General features: G+C 46.8%; 1 protein-coding gene across 1 annotated transcript in view; it reads right to left on the bottom strand.

The window, feature by feature from the left end:
- Positions 1-6,413: 6,413 nt before the first annotated feature.
- Tbx19 (T-box 19) overlaps positions 6,414-14,449 on the bottom strand; it is a 27,111-nt gene continuing 19,075 nt past the window's right edge. The window contains exons 4-8 of the mRNA XM_005370109.2: positions 13,651-13,712; positions 11,908-11,969; positions 11,180-11,368; positions 7,646-7,781; positions 6,414-6,787 (exon numbers count right to left, since the gene is read on the bottom strand). Of these exons, the coding sequence (XP_005370166.1) occupies positions 6,493-6,787; positions 7,646-7,781; positions 11,180-11,368; positions 11,908-11,969; positions 13,651-13,712 (744 nt within the window). The 3' untranslated portion in view covers positions 6,414-6,492. The remainder of the gene's footprint in view (positions 6,788-7,645; positions 7,782-11,179; positions 11,369-11,907; positions 11,970-13,650; positions 13,713-14,449) is intronic.

Raw genomic sequence — 14,449 nt, 5'->3', positions numbered from 1 at the left:
TCAAGGATATGCCCTAATATAATAATGTGACTGCCTGGCCTGGGCAAACCCAAGCCAGTCCTGGGTTTAGACTGAAAAGCCCCCATCAGGGGCCCTGAACCTCAGCCTCTGCAGAGAAAGACTCAGTGGTATCATTTTGCTCAGTGACCATCGCAGAAGCAGACTCACCAAACAGTGACCTAACACACGAATGGCCTCCCAATTCAAAGTCCTTACATATGCAAAGTTTTTCTCCACTTCAACCCTTCTGAGACTGTTTAAATATAAAGTGAATTCTTAAAGCGATCTGAATGTTCAGTTTGCAGCACAGTTTTTGGGAAATGACAAGTACACTTTCTACAATCTACCCCAGATTACCTCTTTTCTAATTATAATTAATATCTGCAAGCTTCATTAAGCAGGCTTTCACATTTTCATTAATAATCCAAATGATAATGAACTCAAGCTCTGTATTCTGCTGCTCCAGGAAATTCAGTTTTTACCAGAATCTGCCCCCAAAGGGTTCGTGGAAAACACCCAGAGATGTTTTCCTGCCATCTAGTTTTTCCTGGAACCAGCCATCTGCCAGCAGGCCCCTGAAATATGTAACCCATGAGGCCTTGCTCATATGACCACCTCTCTGCCTCCCACTTCCTTGCTGCCTCTGACAAATTTCTTCCCAAGGAGCAGGCCCTTTGCTTTATTTACAACATCCTTGAAATCCAAGTTGATATGACAAGAAGCTAAGGGAGGTACCTCCACAGTTGTAATTGCTCCTGCTTGGGTCCCCTCCCGGCAGAGCGATGACACTGAGTTATGTGTGAGGATGTAACTCTACCATCAGAGAGGCCTGTGGTCAGCTTCCTAGTAGCTGTATGACACTGGGAGGCCCATCTCCACTCTCTGAGCATCCCTCCTCATCTGGACAATAGAGAATGGACAAGACAACCTCTAGCCCACATAGAAGCATAAACACAAATATTCAAAGAATAGCATCAAACCAAATGCCCATTGACTGGTGAATGAGTAAAGGCAATCGGCATTTATATAACAGAATATCATTTGCACAGAAAGGAACAGGTTGCCAATGTATGCTACACCAATGAATCTTTAAAATCATAGACTGAGTCAAAGAAGCCATCCATAAAAGACCAAAGTCACAGGGGTCATGGACATGGAGTTTCCGGGGTGGGAAAGTCTCTAAAGGATAGTCTTGGCTGATGAGGGTGCTTGTGCAACTCTGTAAATAGACTTCTAAAACCAATCAATCGAGCCCAGCAAGACGGTCCAGTGAGCAAAGGCACTTGCTGCCAGGCCTGACAGCCGGAGTTCAAGCCCCAGGACCCACGTGGGAGAAGAAGAGAACTATCGACTTCTGAAAGTTGTCCCCTGACCTCCACTCAGAGCCACAGCACGCGCATATCCCTCCCACACACATACAGACATAAATGTAACTCAAAAGTTAAACATCAATAACCTGAACACTTTAAATAAGTAAAGTCTCCAGTTTGTAAATTAGAAATGTATAAAGACCATTTTAAAATGATAGGTACCTTGTAGGCTTCCAAATGTAGCTAGTTAGATAACACATGCAAAGTACTAAACACAGCTTTGCCCCTTCAGGCATGGGCTAAAAGTTGCTCCCTGTGACTTCCTGGAGAGCGTGTTCAGGGTCATAGCAGTAACTTGGCAGGGGGTAGAGGGGTACTCCAGTTTTCTATGGCCCTAACAGGTAGACACTGACAGTCCCAGCAGTTACAGTTTAAATGAGAGAAATGATGTGATCTAGTTCACCTGTTGCTGTGCTAAACATTGTGACCCAAAGCAACCTGGGGGAGGAAAGGATTTATTTCATCTTATAACACCCAGATAATAGTCCGTCACTTGCTCAGCCTGCTTCCTTATGCAATCCAGGCCCACCTGCCCAGGATGAGCCCTCACTGAGTGGGCCAGGCCCTCCCACATCAATCATCGACCAAGAAGATGACCCCACAGCATTGCCCACAGGCCACTCTGATAGTGACAATTCTTCAAAAGAGGCTCCCTCTCCTGAGGTGACTCTAGTTTGTGTTAAGTTGACAAAACAAGCCAACACAGCACGATTTTGCTGGTATAGCATGGAGGAGCTTCCTGATGTCGAAGTTTGTGTCCTCTGCCATCTGGCCTCCCCCTTCTGGGTCCCCACATCTGCTCTTGGTTTCTCTTATCTCTGAGGACAGTGAAAGAGGATGGGGTTTGTGGGACGGACAATGCTTCCTCCTGACAGCCCCCACACCAACACTCAGAGGAACACAATGCAGTTTCCTCCAGTAAGAGTAACCATATTTACTAGGCTTTATTTGCATACAGAAGTCAAACCCCGGAAATGGGCCTGACTGTTTAGGTAGGCAGACAGTTCATCTTCTTGTCTACCTTGATTGGCTCTGGTGACACCCGGGAGTTTGGCAAAGCACACTTCTGGATGTGTTGGTGAGGATTTCCAGATGACTGGCATATGGCGCAGCCACAAGAGACACTCACACTGGATGTGGGTAGTGCCAAGGAGTAGGAAGCATGGTCCCATAGTGTCACTAGTTCAAGAAGTACAAGAGGAGCCCTGGGTACTGTGTGCAAGGAAGGGCATCGCTTCTTGGAGACCCCAAAGACTTATCAAGATGGACAGTCATTACTTCACCTTGGGTCCCCAGAACAGCCACAGTGACCAGGCTGGCAGTGAAGTCCAGTCAACCTAGGCACCAACACTGAAATTTTGCCTGTCTTTATATACACACACACATATATATATATATATATATATATGATTTATTTATTTATTTATTATGTATACAGTATCTGCCTGCATATACACCTGCATGCCAGAAGAAGGGACTATATGTCATCATAGATGGTTGTGAGCCACCATGTGGTTGCTGGGAATTGAGCTCAGGACCTCTGGAAGAGCAGTCAGTAAGTGCTCTTAACCTCTGAGCCACCTCTCCAGCCCCTTCATATATATTTTTAATTTTATGTTGTTTACAATACATTTCAGATTGAGGCCCCATTTCTTTTTTTCCTTTGAGATACTTAATTAGTCCTCTGTGGTCTGAGGAGCCCCACACAGCCTGTAACAGATAGGACTGTGGTATAAACAAAAAATCCCAATCCAACCATCTCTGCTTGGAGGGGTGGAGCTGAGTGGTAGTGTGGTAACCCTCAGCAGAGACTTGTGCCCTGGGAAAAGGATGTGGTGTACCAACTGTGCAAGGGTAATTTTATGTGGCCCGTTAGCCTGCTGCTGTTCACCCAACTTTCCTCCAGTCTTAGGACAGAATGACAACAGCCCTCACTGAGACACCCTGTCCATGGCTCAGGTGATGGAAACAATACCCTCACACCTTCTGCCTTTCCACAACTTCCTCCAAGTTCAAGGGATGCCCACTGAGTGACAAGAAGGGACTCAACAGTCCCTTAGAGCACCTGGCTTCAACACAGGGTGCAGAGGTCGGTGACAAGCTGCCTCACTCAGGGGTGAAAAAGTTGGTGAAGTCTCACAAGTCCAAATAAAAGCCAGAAAAGGAGCAGCAGGGCTTTAGAACAGAATAGAAAACAGAATGGAATACAGCAAAATAGAATAGGAGGAGAAGAATCTACTACTTAGCTGGAAGAATTACAAAATATTTTCTATTCACGTGGGATTCTAGTCATCTCATAAATTTCACATGACAGGCCCGAAGACCTGATAGTGCCAACTGTGTTTTATAATCATCCGGATAAAAGTACCTGATAGTGCCAGCTGTGTTTTATAATCATCCGGATAAAAGTACGGGAGTGAGAAAACAGCATACAGCCTCAAAAGTTCATCTAACATACCAGATATCATTTCAATAAATGCAAATTATTGCTCTTCTTAAATGCAAATTAGCCCTTGACTATTTGGAGTAAAGACCAGAAGGTCAATGGCTCTGGCTGGATAACTAACTGCAAGAAGGTCCTAAACGCAGATGCAATTGTCACTTGTATACCTATATAAACCAGCTCAGACCCCAAGCTGAGCATCCCACAATACTGATGAGACCTTATCACCTCCAGCTCTGCTGCACACTGTATTGCTCTGCAGAGGCTCTGAACCACTAGAGCAAGGTGAACGGAAAAGAATGCAGGCTCTTGGCTTCCTGTTGTTTGGATCCTCTGTACTATATGCTTTGTTTGCTTTAGGCTGGGAGGTATGGGAAAGGTGAAGCTGAAGATGGGCTCTCATATTTTAATAATACATCCCTGTATATTTAATAAAATAGGCATATACAGACATGAACACATCCATCTGCTGGCACACAAGGCCACCAGGACAAGGCCTTCACCAGGGACTGGAAGCGGCTGTCACTCAAAGCTCTGACAGAATGACCTATGGCCACATTTTTGTTTTGTTTTGTTTTGTTTTGTTTTGTTTTGTTTTGTTTTGTTTTCCAGATTTCTCTATGTAGCCTTGGCTTGCAGGAACTAGCTCTGGAGACCAGGCTGGCCTCGAACTCACCAAGATTTGCCTGTCTCTGCCTCCCAAGAGCTGAGATTAAAGGTGTGTACCACCACCGCCCAGGTTTATGGCCACTTTTTAAAACTTACCAAAATACCACCTGGCAGAGATGCTAACGTTTCAGGACTTCAATGATGTCTAATGGTGTCACAGAGGCACTGGAGACCTGGGCTACAGCACTGCCGTGGGAACTTGATGATGGAGCACCCTTTCAAAGGACAGCCACATGAATATAGCTTGCCTTGGGCATTCCCATCAATTAGTGGCCCAGAGCTCTAGCCAGGCAACCAACCAGAGGACAATGAACTCCCAGGACACCCTGTAGCTTAGGTGTTGTTTCCAGAGATCTGAGGTATTGTTTTTCTCCAAGGAACCTCAATTATCCACATGGTATGGAGTTTTCATTATAGAGAGGCCAAGGACCTCACAGTGTCATGCTTGGCGCCCTCAGCCTCAGAGTGAGGGACTCAGCGGATGGAGTAGTGGTGCGACCTAGGCTTCGCTGTGGGAGAGCTGTGGGCCCATCAATCAGTGCAGTCTGATGGCTGTGTGCAGAGAACCCAGCACTCAGGCCTGGAAGGCTTGCTTCGCTGCTTATGAGCATAGCCAACAATGGGTAAGAAGAGGAAAGATGAAGGAAGCCATGGTTTTGCTCACTGACTACAACATTGACCTTGGTTGAGGTAGAAGTTGAAATTCATGAACTGAGAACCTGAGTAATCCCCGTTCTCTTTCTCTGTTTGAAATAAGTCGCTTCCTGCCTAGCTCTTCAACCACGTCCCAGGATTTCTGAAGAGCAGATTCTGAAGCCAGCCCATGGATTCTATTCCCACAGCAGTGGTGCATCCCAGGCATCTATACTCCTGTAAGGGCTCCAGGGGTCCCCAACAAGCTCTCTCATTCCCATGGGTCACTACAATCACATGATTGATGATGCCTGCAGTGATGGAGACTGACTAACAGACAACATTCCCCCTTCCCGTCAACTCCACACAGTCCCTTTGGCAAACACACATCTCACACCAGTTCAACTCAGCAAATGTTTATTGGGCACCGAGGGTAGTCAAGGCACAATACCAGGGGCTATGGGCACGATGACAGGAAGGCTGGGCCTCACTCTCAAGAGGCGTACAGTCGATGAGGGAGACAGACACGCTCACAGAAATACAAGGCGGAAAGAGGTGAGCTCTGTGCCTGAGGTAGAGATGGGAGAGCAGTGACTGACACTGGAGGTCCTGGGGAAGAAGGTACAATTCACACAGGTGGAACTGGAGTGAGAGCTACTTCCGGCACAGAGGAGGGCAAACGCAGCAGTGTTCAGAGGCGGGAAAGCCGTCTGCTTGACTGGTGCTAAAAGCTTAATGGAAGGAGTTGAAGCTGGAGGTTGAGGTTCTGTCCTTGGGCTACATGGCATCACCTAAAGTCTCATTTAGAAGTCTCATTCTGTAGGAAATGGGGAGCCATTGATTATGAGCTAGTGAGGAAGTCGACCTCATTTCCTCAATTCCAGACACGCTTCTACGAACAACACGGGATTGACTTTAACATTAGCTTCCTGTTGTTAACTTTATGGGCTCACATCTCAGGGTCTCAGAGCAGAAGGCAGCTCAGACCTGATGACCACACATCCTTTCCAAGGCTGCGCAGAGCTAAGACGCAGTAGCCTCACTAGGTAAAGGTTGAGCTTTCCTCACAACTAACCCTGCACTAACTCCAGAGAAAAGGAAGCAATGGACAGACCGCAAGAACAAAGCCGACTTCACAACCTAAGCGTGGCAGGGGTAAGTGCAGAGAAAGCAGGGGAACCACGGGAGATGCAAGGAGTAAAATCCGAATCACCCGAACTAAGCCACTTTTTTTGGAAGGCCTTCTGGCATCATCATGCAGCCCTCCGGCCCTCTGGGTGAAGAGATCCTACAGCCCAACTCACTGGAATCAGCAGATGCGATTGCTATGAACCTACACATAGAGTTCTCTGCTGATGTAGGCTCCTAGGAGCCTGCCTAACTATCCAGTGAAGACGGGGAATGACGCCCTCCTCCCCCGGGGCCACCCCAGCCTGGAAAGGGGTGCGAGGCCACTGCTGTCCAGGTGGATACAGCAATGCTGGTCAGTGAAGGTTCACCCAAGACCTCCACCCCGGCTGAAGTGGTTGCTTGGGTGGGGACCACAGAGGAAGCTGAAGTGACAGCAGGGTTCCCAAGGAGAAAGGTTCCTGCGGTGCTGGCATGCACCTCTGGGCTCGATGCCACAGGGCCCCCGCCTCCATTGCTGATGGTCCACAGGCATGGGTAGGGACTGCCGAGACAGAGAGACAGGAATTGGTGACGATACTTAAGCAAAGAGATGCTACCAACAAGCCCATGTACATTCCCAGAACCTCTTGAGAGTGAGAAGAAGGGCAAAGATGGGCAGTGATGGGAAGGGGACTTCTGGCAAGGACTGTGTCTCTAGTCTCTATTTCTGCAGAAAATCCAAGAGACTCAGTGAGATATGGTAAATAAGAAAAAAAAAGGCTAGATTCTGGTGCTGGTCCCACTAGTAACACCTTCCTCAGACTCAAACAGCGTTTCATCGTCTGACACCCCCTTGCAACTGTCTAACATAGCTAAGGCAGTCAAAGGAAGGCTCTTCTACTGTACGAGCAGTGGTATGACCTCTCTCTGGCCAAGGCAGGCAATGTGATAGATAAAACCAGCAGGACATTGCCTCCCAAGCACTTGGTGTGGTTCCTGTACCACTGATCAGCTCTGTGGCCTTGGTCAAATAACTTCATGCCTCTGAATCCCACTTTCTATATCCTCAAAAAGAAACCATTCTGCATAGCTCAGAAATTGTTGTAGAGGTTAGATTAAAAAAATATATATATGGTGTCAAGCATGTAGTATTCTCGAAGTGTTTTCTATCATGCTCACATCCCAGGCCTCACCTCTCAACTCTGCTCCCTGGTACAAAGCCCATAAAATACTGTAGCCACAAAACAAAGAGTTTATCCCCAGCTGCAAAAGTGCCATCCAGCTGTCACTTTCATTTCCTGCTGGCTTACTGTCAAAACAATAGCTTAAACCGATACATTCAGGAAGCGACACACATGAGTTCTGGGAGACACAGGAAGCCTCCAAGTCCCACTAAGAGCAGGTTCCTGGCATTGCTTACCTGGGCCCTGGATTGATTGGTCCATTGGTGTGGGGTACAGACAGGATGCTGGCATGAGGTGTGGAGGATAAGGAAGTCCAGCTGTCAGGTCCCGAGAAAACTTGCAGATTGTTGCTTGAGCTTTCTATCAAATTCACTTTGGGGAAATAACAATATTTCACTTGACAGAACATGTAAATATGGCGACCAGTGACATCATCTCACGGCAAAATAGGAAGACACTTGTGGTTCTTGAATGTCAACTACAGACCAGGTGCTGCTCAGTTGAGACCCTCCCCAAACACCTCGCCATCGTCACTTTATAGACAAGGTGCCCTGTGTGACACAGATCCACCTGACTCCCTTCATCGTCTGTTGCCCTTCAAGAATGGACCATAACAGCATCCCTAAACAAAATCCCAGGGATGCCAAAGCCCAGAGGAGATGTCTGAGGTCCTGGCCTTCATTCTCCTTAGAGGTTCCAGGGACAAAGCGGCGTTCCGCTTCACCTGGGTGTCGACTACAGAATCATTGGGTATGTAGTCACAGAGGGTGGGATGGGGGTGCCTGGGATGGGGAGATGCGGGAAGGCACAAGTCAGTGCTGAGATAGAGCACACAGCATGCCAACTAGAATTAATACTGTGTGGCGGGCTGGGGTGTAGCTCGACTAGCAGAGTGCTTACCTGGTGTGCATGAAGCCCAAAGTTTGATCCCCAGTACTGCATAAACCAGGTGTGAAGGTCCACCCCTGTAACCCCAGCACTTGATGGTAGGGGCAGGAGGACCAGAAGCATTAGCTACATACTTCAAGGCCATCCTAGACTAAATGAACCACTGTCTCAAAATAAATAATAATAATGTATTATATCGGGGGCTGGAGAGATGGCTCAGAGGGTAAGAGCACTGGCTGCTCTTCTAGAGGTCCCGAGTTCAATTCCCAGCAACCACATGGTGGCTCACAACCATCTGTAATATAATGAGACCTGGTGCCTTCCTTGCCAGCAGTACATTGTATGCTTAATAAATAAATAAATCTTTAAAAAAAATAATGTATTATATCCTAAAATTTTACTACGAGAATCTTCTTTTAAAGACAGGTTTCTCTATGTAGTCCTAGCTGATCTAAAACTCACTCTGTAGACCAGGCTGGCTTTGAACTCAGAGATCTGACTGCCTCTGCCTCTCGAGTGCTAGGATTAAAGGCGTGCCCCACCACTGCCTGGGAAGAACCTATTTCATATTTTGAATGAATGTTGGTTTCCCTGAATATAGTAACAATTTCCCTGTATGTATGTGTGTGTAAATGTGTGTATGTGAGCATCAATATATTACTGTATACATTAAATGTATATATTTTTATAAGGAAAGAAAGAATACTGCCTTGTACTTTTTTGAATCTTCATTCGAACGAGTAGTGTATATGAAAGGAAAATGTGGGGCTGGAGGGATGGCTTAGAACTTAAGAGCACTGACTGTCCTTCAGAAGGTCCTGAGTTCAACTCCCAGCAACCACGTGGTGGCTCACAACCACCTATAGAGAGATCTGGTGCCCTCTTCTGTTATGTAAGCATACATGCAGGCATAATACTGTATACATAATTTAAAAAAATCTTTAAATAAAAAAAAGGAAAATATATAAAGAATGAATGATAGAGGGCCGTGGGGGGAAAGGAAGGAGGAGATTCCTATTGACGACCCTGGTGCTAGGTGCAGATGTGTCTCCCAACGTTCATGCATTAGGAACTTAAACCCCACTGCAACCGTGTTGATAGGTGGGGCCTGAGAGAATTCTCAGGACTGGAGTGACACCATTACTGTAAAAGGTGATTCTTTATCTTTAAATATATATATTCCCCTTCCCTCTCTCCTCCACGCTATAGTGCAACAGCCAGAAAGGCCAGTGCCTTGGTCTTGGACTAGCCGGCTTCCCTTGTGAGGGAATAAATTCCTTTTCTTTACAAATCACCCTACCTCAGACAATATGTCCTGCAGCAGAAAACGAAATCAGGCCTGGGGCATGCTGCTGCTTTTCACGGCTGACACTTGCAACCTCTTTAGTCTCAGCTCTTACCATCGGTACCCCTCCTCCACCTTCTGTCCAGATCTGTCCCCAGGGAGCCAGGGCTCTTTCACCTTTCTGCGTCCACATAGGGACTGCCTCCCCGGAAGCACCCTGCGTCTCTGCCAGCGATGCCTATCATCCCCGGAAGCACCCTGCATCTCCGCCAGCGATGCCTATCATCCTCCCTTTCATTCCTGTGACTCCCACTTCCGTTCCCTGTGGACATCACTTTCTGCCCACCACCAGGCCAACCGACTCGCCGTTTCTTCCTTCCCACAGTCCGTTGGTCTGTGTGTTTTAGATTGTCTCCCAAACTTTAATGTGCCTACCAGCACCTGAGGATCTTGTTAAAACACGCACTCTGGCCCCAGACACCAGAGAGCTAACAAGTTCCCAGGCGATGCTGCAGCTGTGAGACCCCCATTAGACCACTCGTTCCCCTGTATTATGATTGATTCTTGATGTATTTCTGTAGCTCCTCTGGGGGAAAGCCTGGGTCTTCATCACCTTCCTAAAGGAGGGCTCGGAAGGAAGATCCGTGTGCTGAGCGCAAGGAAGAACCTGGAAGCAAAGCGAGGCCCTGCCAGTTCGCGGGGTCGTGAAGCTGCTGTCCCCACACTGGCAGCAGACCTGAGGCTTCCAGGGAGAGATCAGCCATGACCAGGAAGCCTTCTGCAGACGCAAAGCTCGGGTGTCACTGAGGGAGGAAAGCGCCATCTCCCGCGGCGCGGCATGAACTGCACTCATCTGTGTATTTGGGATTGGCCATTCATGTTAGGACAGGGACCTCCGCATGGGTAAGGTATCCGAACATCTCATCCATGTGCCTAAAGCAGAACCCGGCATGTAACTGATCCTCGGGAGTTATGTGGTGCATGAATGATCAAAATTAAAAATTAATCTTTGCTTTCATCCGCCTTCTTTTTTTAAGCAAATCTAACATGCAGAGAGGGTCTAAGAATGCAGAAGGCCAAGACTGACCAGACAACAACCGATAAGGAAAAATGACAATACCAATTTTAAAATAAGGCTGGAAAATTGTAGGAGTGGAGTCTGCATGTCGCCAGCTCAAAGACTTGAACAACTGGACTGTGATTCTCCTGCGCTGGACCCAGACTCCTGAACCAGGACACAGTGACAATGAGATGAGTGTCTCAGACCCCGCAACTTGACTTAGCGTTAGACATCAGCCTAAAATGATCACTACATCAGGACCCTGAGTTGAGGCCTTTCATACCCATCAGAGACCATGGACGGGGCTGGGGCTGTAGCCCAGTGGTAAAGTCCTGGCCTACTATGCATGTGCCCTGGGATCAATTCCTCACACATGAAAGGTGAGGAGGCTAAACTCTCCTATCAAATATTAGTGTATGAAATAATACATATACATGCATTATGTGTGTGTGTACTATAGATGAAAAGGTACTTCTTCTTAACAGCTATGCACCCCTGAGGTACATGCCCAAGGGTTTAATCAGCTGAACCACACACCTGAGGGAGCATGGTTTCTATGCATGTACGCAGACGGGTAAGGAGCCTGCCGATGTCCTCGGAGGCCAGGGTAGTGCTCACAGCCGTGGTGGGTGTGGGGAGCAGGCAGCGGCAAGGGCGTAGCATACTGGTAATTGGTGTTTCCCGCTGTGCACATGCCGTCCGGATTGGAAAGGATCCAGCCTCCCACTAGAATAGACAAGAAGAAAATGCGGGAACTTCCACACCAAAATCAGATAGCAAAAGTCATTCTGGCTTAACTAAAGTAAACGTTAGTCTAGGAAACATTAGATGTGTGTGTAACTCCCTGTCTGCAGACGCTCGGGTTGTTTATGCGGTTACACAGGAAGAGGAAAGGTCCCTCTCTTTTCTACCCAGTGGGAAGTGATGTCTTCCAGCAGGGCCTACAAATAGGATTCCGAGAGCATGGAAAATGAGGAGCTAACTCTGCACCACAAACCTTTCACTGAACTTTCAAAAGCCCACAAAACACTTCCTAGAGACGGTTGGTGAAGATCCTGACCAGAACGCCCTACATTAAGCCTGGGAACCTGGCTTCTCTCTAGGAACTCTAGGAAAGTCAGACACTTGCCTCAGGTTAGAGGAATGATCAATGGGGGTCTCGGTTTGGACTAAGCCTGACACAATCATGACAGTAAAGCAAGCATGAAGAGAGATGGCTTCCCGTGTGGCCCCACATGCCTCCCACATGCTATCATGCCACTCACGGTGAGAATAGGTCACATGCTGGCTCTCAGAGACAGCCTCCGGGATGTCCTTTAGGTGGTTTCTGGAAGAGTAATGAAGATCAGAGTCTGTTACAGCCCCACATAAAGCACATAAGTCTCACTGCAGAGGGTGATAAACTTCTTGGAATAAGAACAATCAAAGCTGCTATCCTCCCCAGGTTGCCTTCCCAGGGACACTGAGTCTACATGGTAACAAGTTTACTTTTCCTTCCCCATTAGTCTTACAGCCATCACTTTTTACTTTGATTTGATTGGTTTTATGATTCTCTTACATGCCTCAAAAGATGAGACAGTAATAACAATAGTTAAGATCTGCACAGGAGCCAGGCAGTGGTGGTGCATGCCTTCAATCCCTGAGTTCAAGGCCAGCTTGGTCACAGAGCAAGGTCCAGGACAGCTAAGGCTGTTACACAAAGAAACCCTGCCTTGAAGAAAAAATAATAATAATAACAAAAATAAACTGCACAGGGTTTTGGTACAATCCATATGTGATATATTTGATCCACCAATAGTGGGATTAAAGACATGAGCACCACAGCCCAGTGGATTTCTGAATTCTTTCTATCATGCCATGCTACTATCATTTTGATGTAGATTTTGTCACTTCATATACATCAACCTGTTCTTTAGGACCTCTGTTATCTCAAAACATTGTCCTCTACAGCATCAAAATGTTCCCAGGCATTGAACAGAACAGATTCCTGTGGCATAGCATTAAAAATGGCTATCTATCAATCCATAACCTTTAAAAGGAAAAGGAAATATTAGACATTTTATTTAAAAAAAAAAATCAGTGAAAGCCGGGAATGGTGGAGGCAGAGACAGGTCAATTTCTGTGAGTTTGAGGCCAGCCAGCCTGCTCTACTGAGCTAGTTCCAGAACAGCCAAGGCTATATAGAGAAACCCTGTCTTGAAAACAAACAAACAAAAAAAAACAGTGAAAATTTTGAAGCTTGGTCAGTAAAGTCAGGACACTTCAAAGGTGACCCTCCCTGTACTTTAGGAGTCAACAGGGACAGGAATGGTTTATACTACTCTTTCATTTTAGCCTCCATGGAAAAAAAGGCAGGGAGTTGGCAAGACACTCGCACAAACTGCTAGATCACCATTCATGCCAGGACAGAGATCCTACATGAAGAAATGGGGGGAATTATTGGAGCCATATTCATGGTTTGGAGACTATAGCTGAGTTTGTAGAATTCTTGTCTAGCACACGCAAAGTTCTAACTTCACTGTCCAGCACCACATACGTGAAGCATACTGGTTCATGCTTGTAACCCCTTGTGAAATGGAGGCAGAGAGATCACAAATTCAAGATCATCCTCAGATATACAGTGAGTTCAAGGTCAGTCTGCTCTGCCTGAGATCATGTCTTAAAAATTAAAATAAAACATCATATATATTCTTCAAAAGTTGGGAAAGCACAGAGAAAATTATTTAAAACCTAAATTCCATTTCAGGTGATTGTGCTACATTCAATAATCCACAGTAAAACAAGGCTGATAAAACCCTGACAGCTGCGGGCTTTCCTAGACCTACAGGAGCTGCTATAGGGACAAATTACTGTCATTTGGTCTGAATTTTGTTTTTGAGTTTGTTCAGCACTAAACTGACCATTGCAACATATTTCTAGCAAAGGCAATCCAAGCTCAAGTTCTGCTCAGGAAGCCCCGTGTTTGCAGAATTCGGTTCACAAGTTCTTACTGAAACCCTTCCACTCACCTTTCCTTGGCATCCAAGAAGGCCTTGGCGAAAGGGTTGTACTTGATTTTGAGAGCTGTTATCTTGCAAAGACAAGAAGATGGGTTACCGAAACAGTGCACTGCAGACACAGCCCTGGTCTCCCCGTGAACTTCCATAAAGTCACAATTCCCTCTTCCTATTCTCTTCCCTTCCCATGTCCCATGGTTCACTACTGCACTGACCGCTGCGCTGTGGGACAAACACAGCAAACAATGCGCAAAGTGAGCCAAGTGGGCACAGCGTTAGGGATCACAAAGAAGAAATAGCAAACAAACTATTGATGTCTGCAAGAGCCTATGACTCTGTGTGAAGGAAGAAAAGTAAAAGTACAGCTCTTTTTAGAAAAGGGGAAGGGGTATAGGGCAGGAGCAGATGCCCTGTTATTTCTCTTGGCTTAAGCCTGGAAAGTTTGGGGGGGGGGAGTGAAGCTGGCACTGCATGCAAAGGAGATTTCTGACTCTCTCAGCCAGCTCCACACTGATTCAACTCTCAGGGAAACCTTGTGAGCAGTAGGAGGGTCCGTGCTTAGATTTTACACAGCTTGATCGCCAGGGGATGCATTCAAACTCAAGGGATGGCTAAGCCAGGCTAGGGAATTTACTAGAAGGATAGCCATCGCCAGGCAGGTGGTTCAGAGAGAACTGTCTAGCACCTGTTGTTGTGGGAGGTCCTTCCGCTCCTCCAGCCTATAGCTGCTGAGATACCAGCCCATTGGGGCGTGGTCTCTCTCCCTTTAAAAAAGTGGCCCCTTCCTTCTCTCTCTCTCTTCACTTCCTGC

Source organism: Microtus ochrogaster, unplaced genomic scaffold (assembly GCF_000317375.1).
Source record: "Microtus ochrogaster isolate Prairie Vole_2 unplaced genomic scaffold, MicOch1.0 UNK70, whole genome shotgun sequence".
In the NCBI taxonomy this organism is placed as follows: Eukaryota; Metazoa; Chordata; class Mammalia; order Rodentia; family Cricetidae; genus Microtus; species Microtus ochrogaster.
Note: the sequence above shows the minus strand (reverse complement) of the source record. Positions and strands in the feature narration are given on the sequence as shown.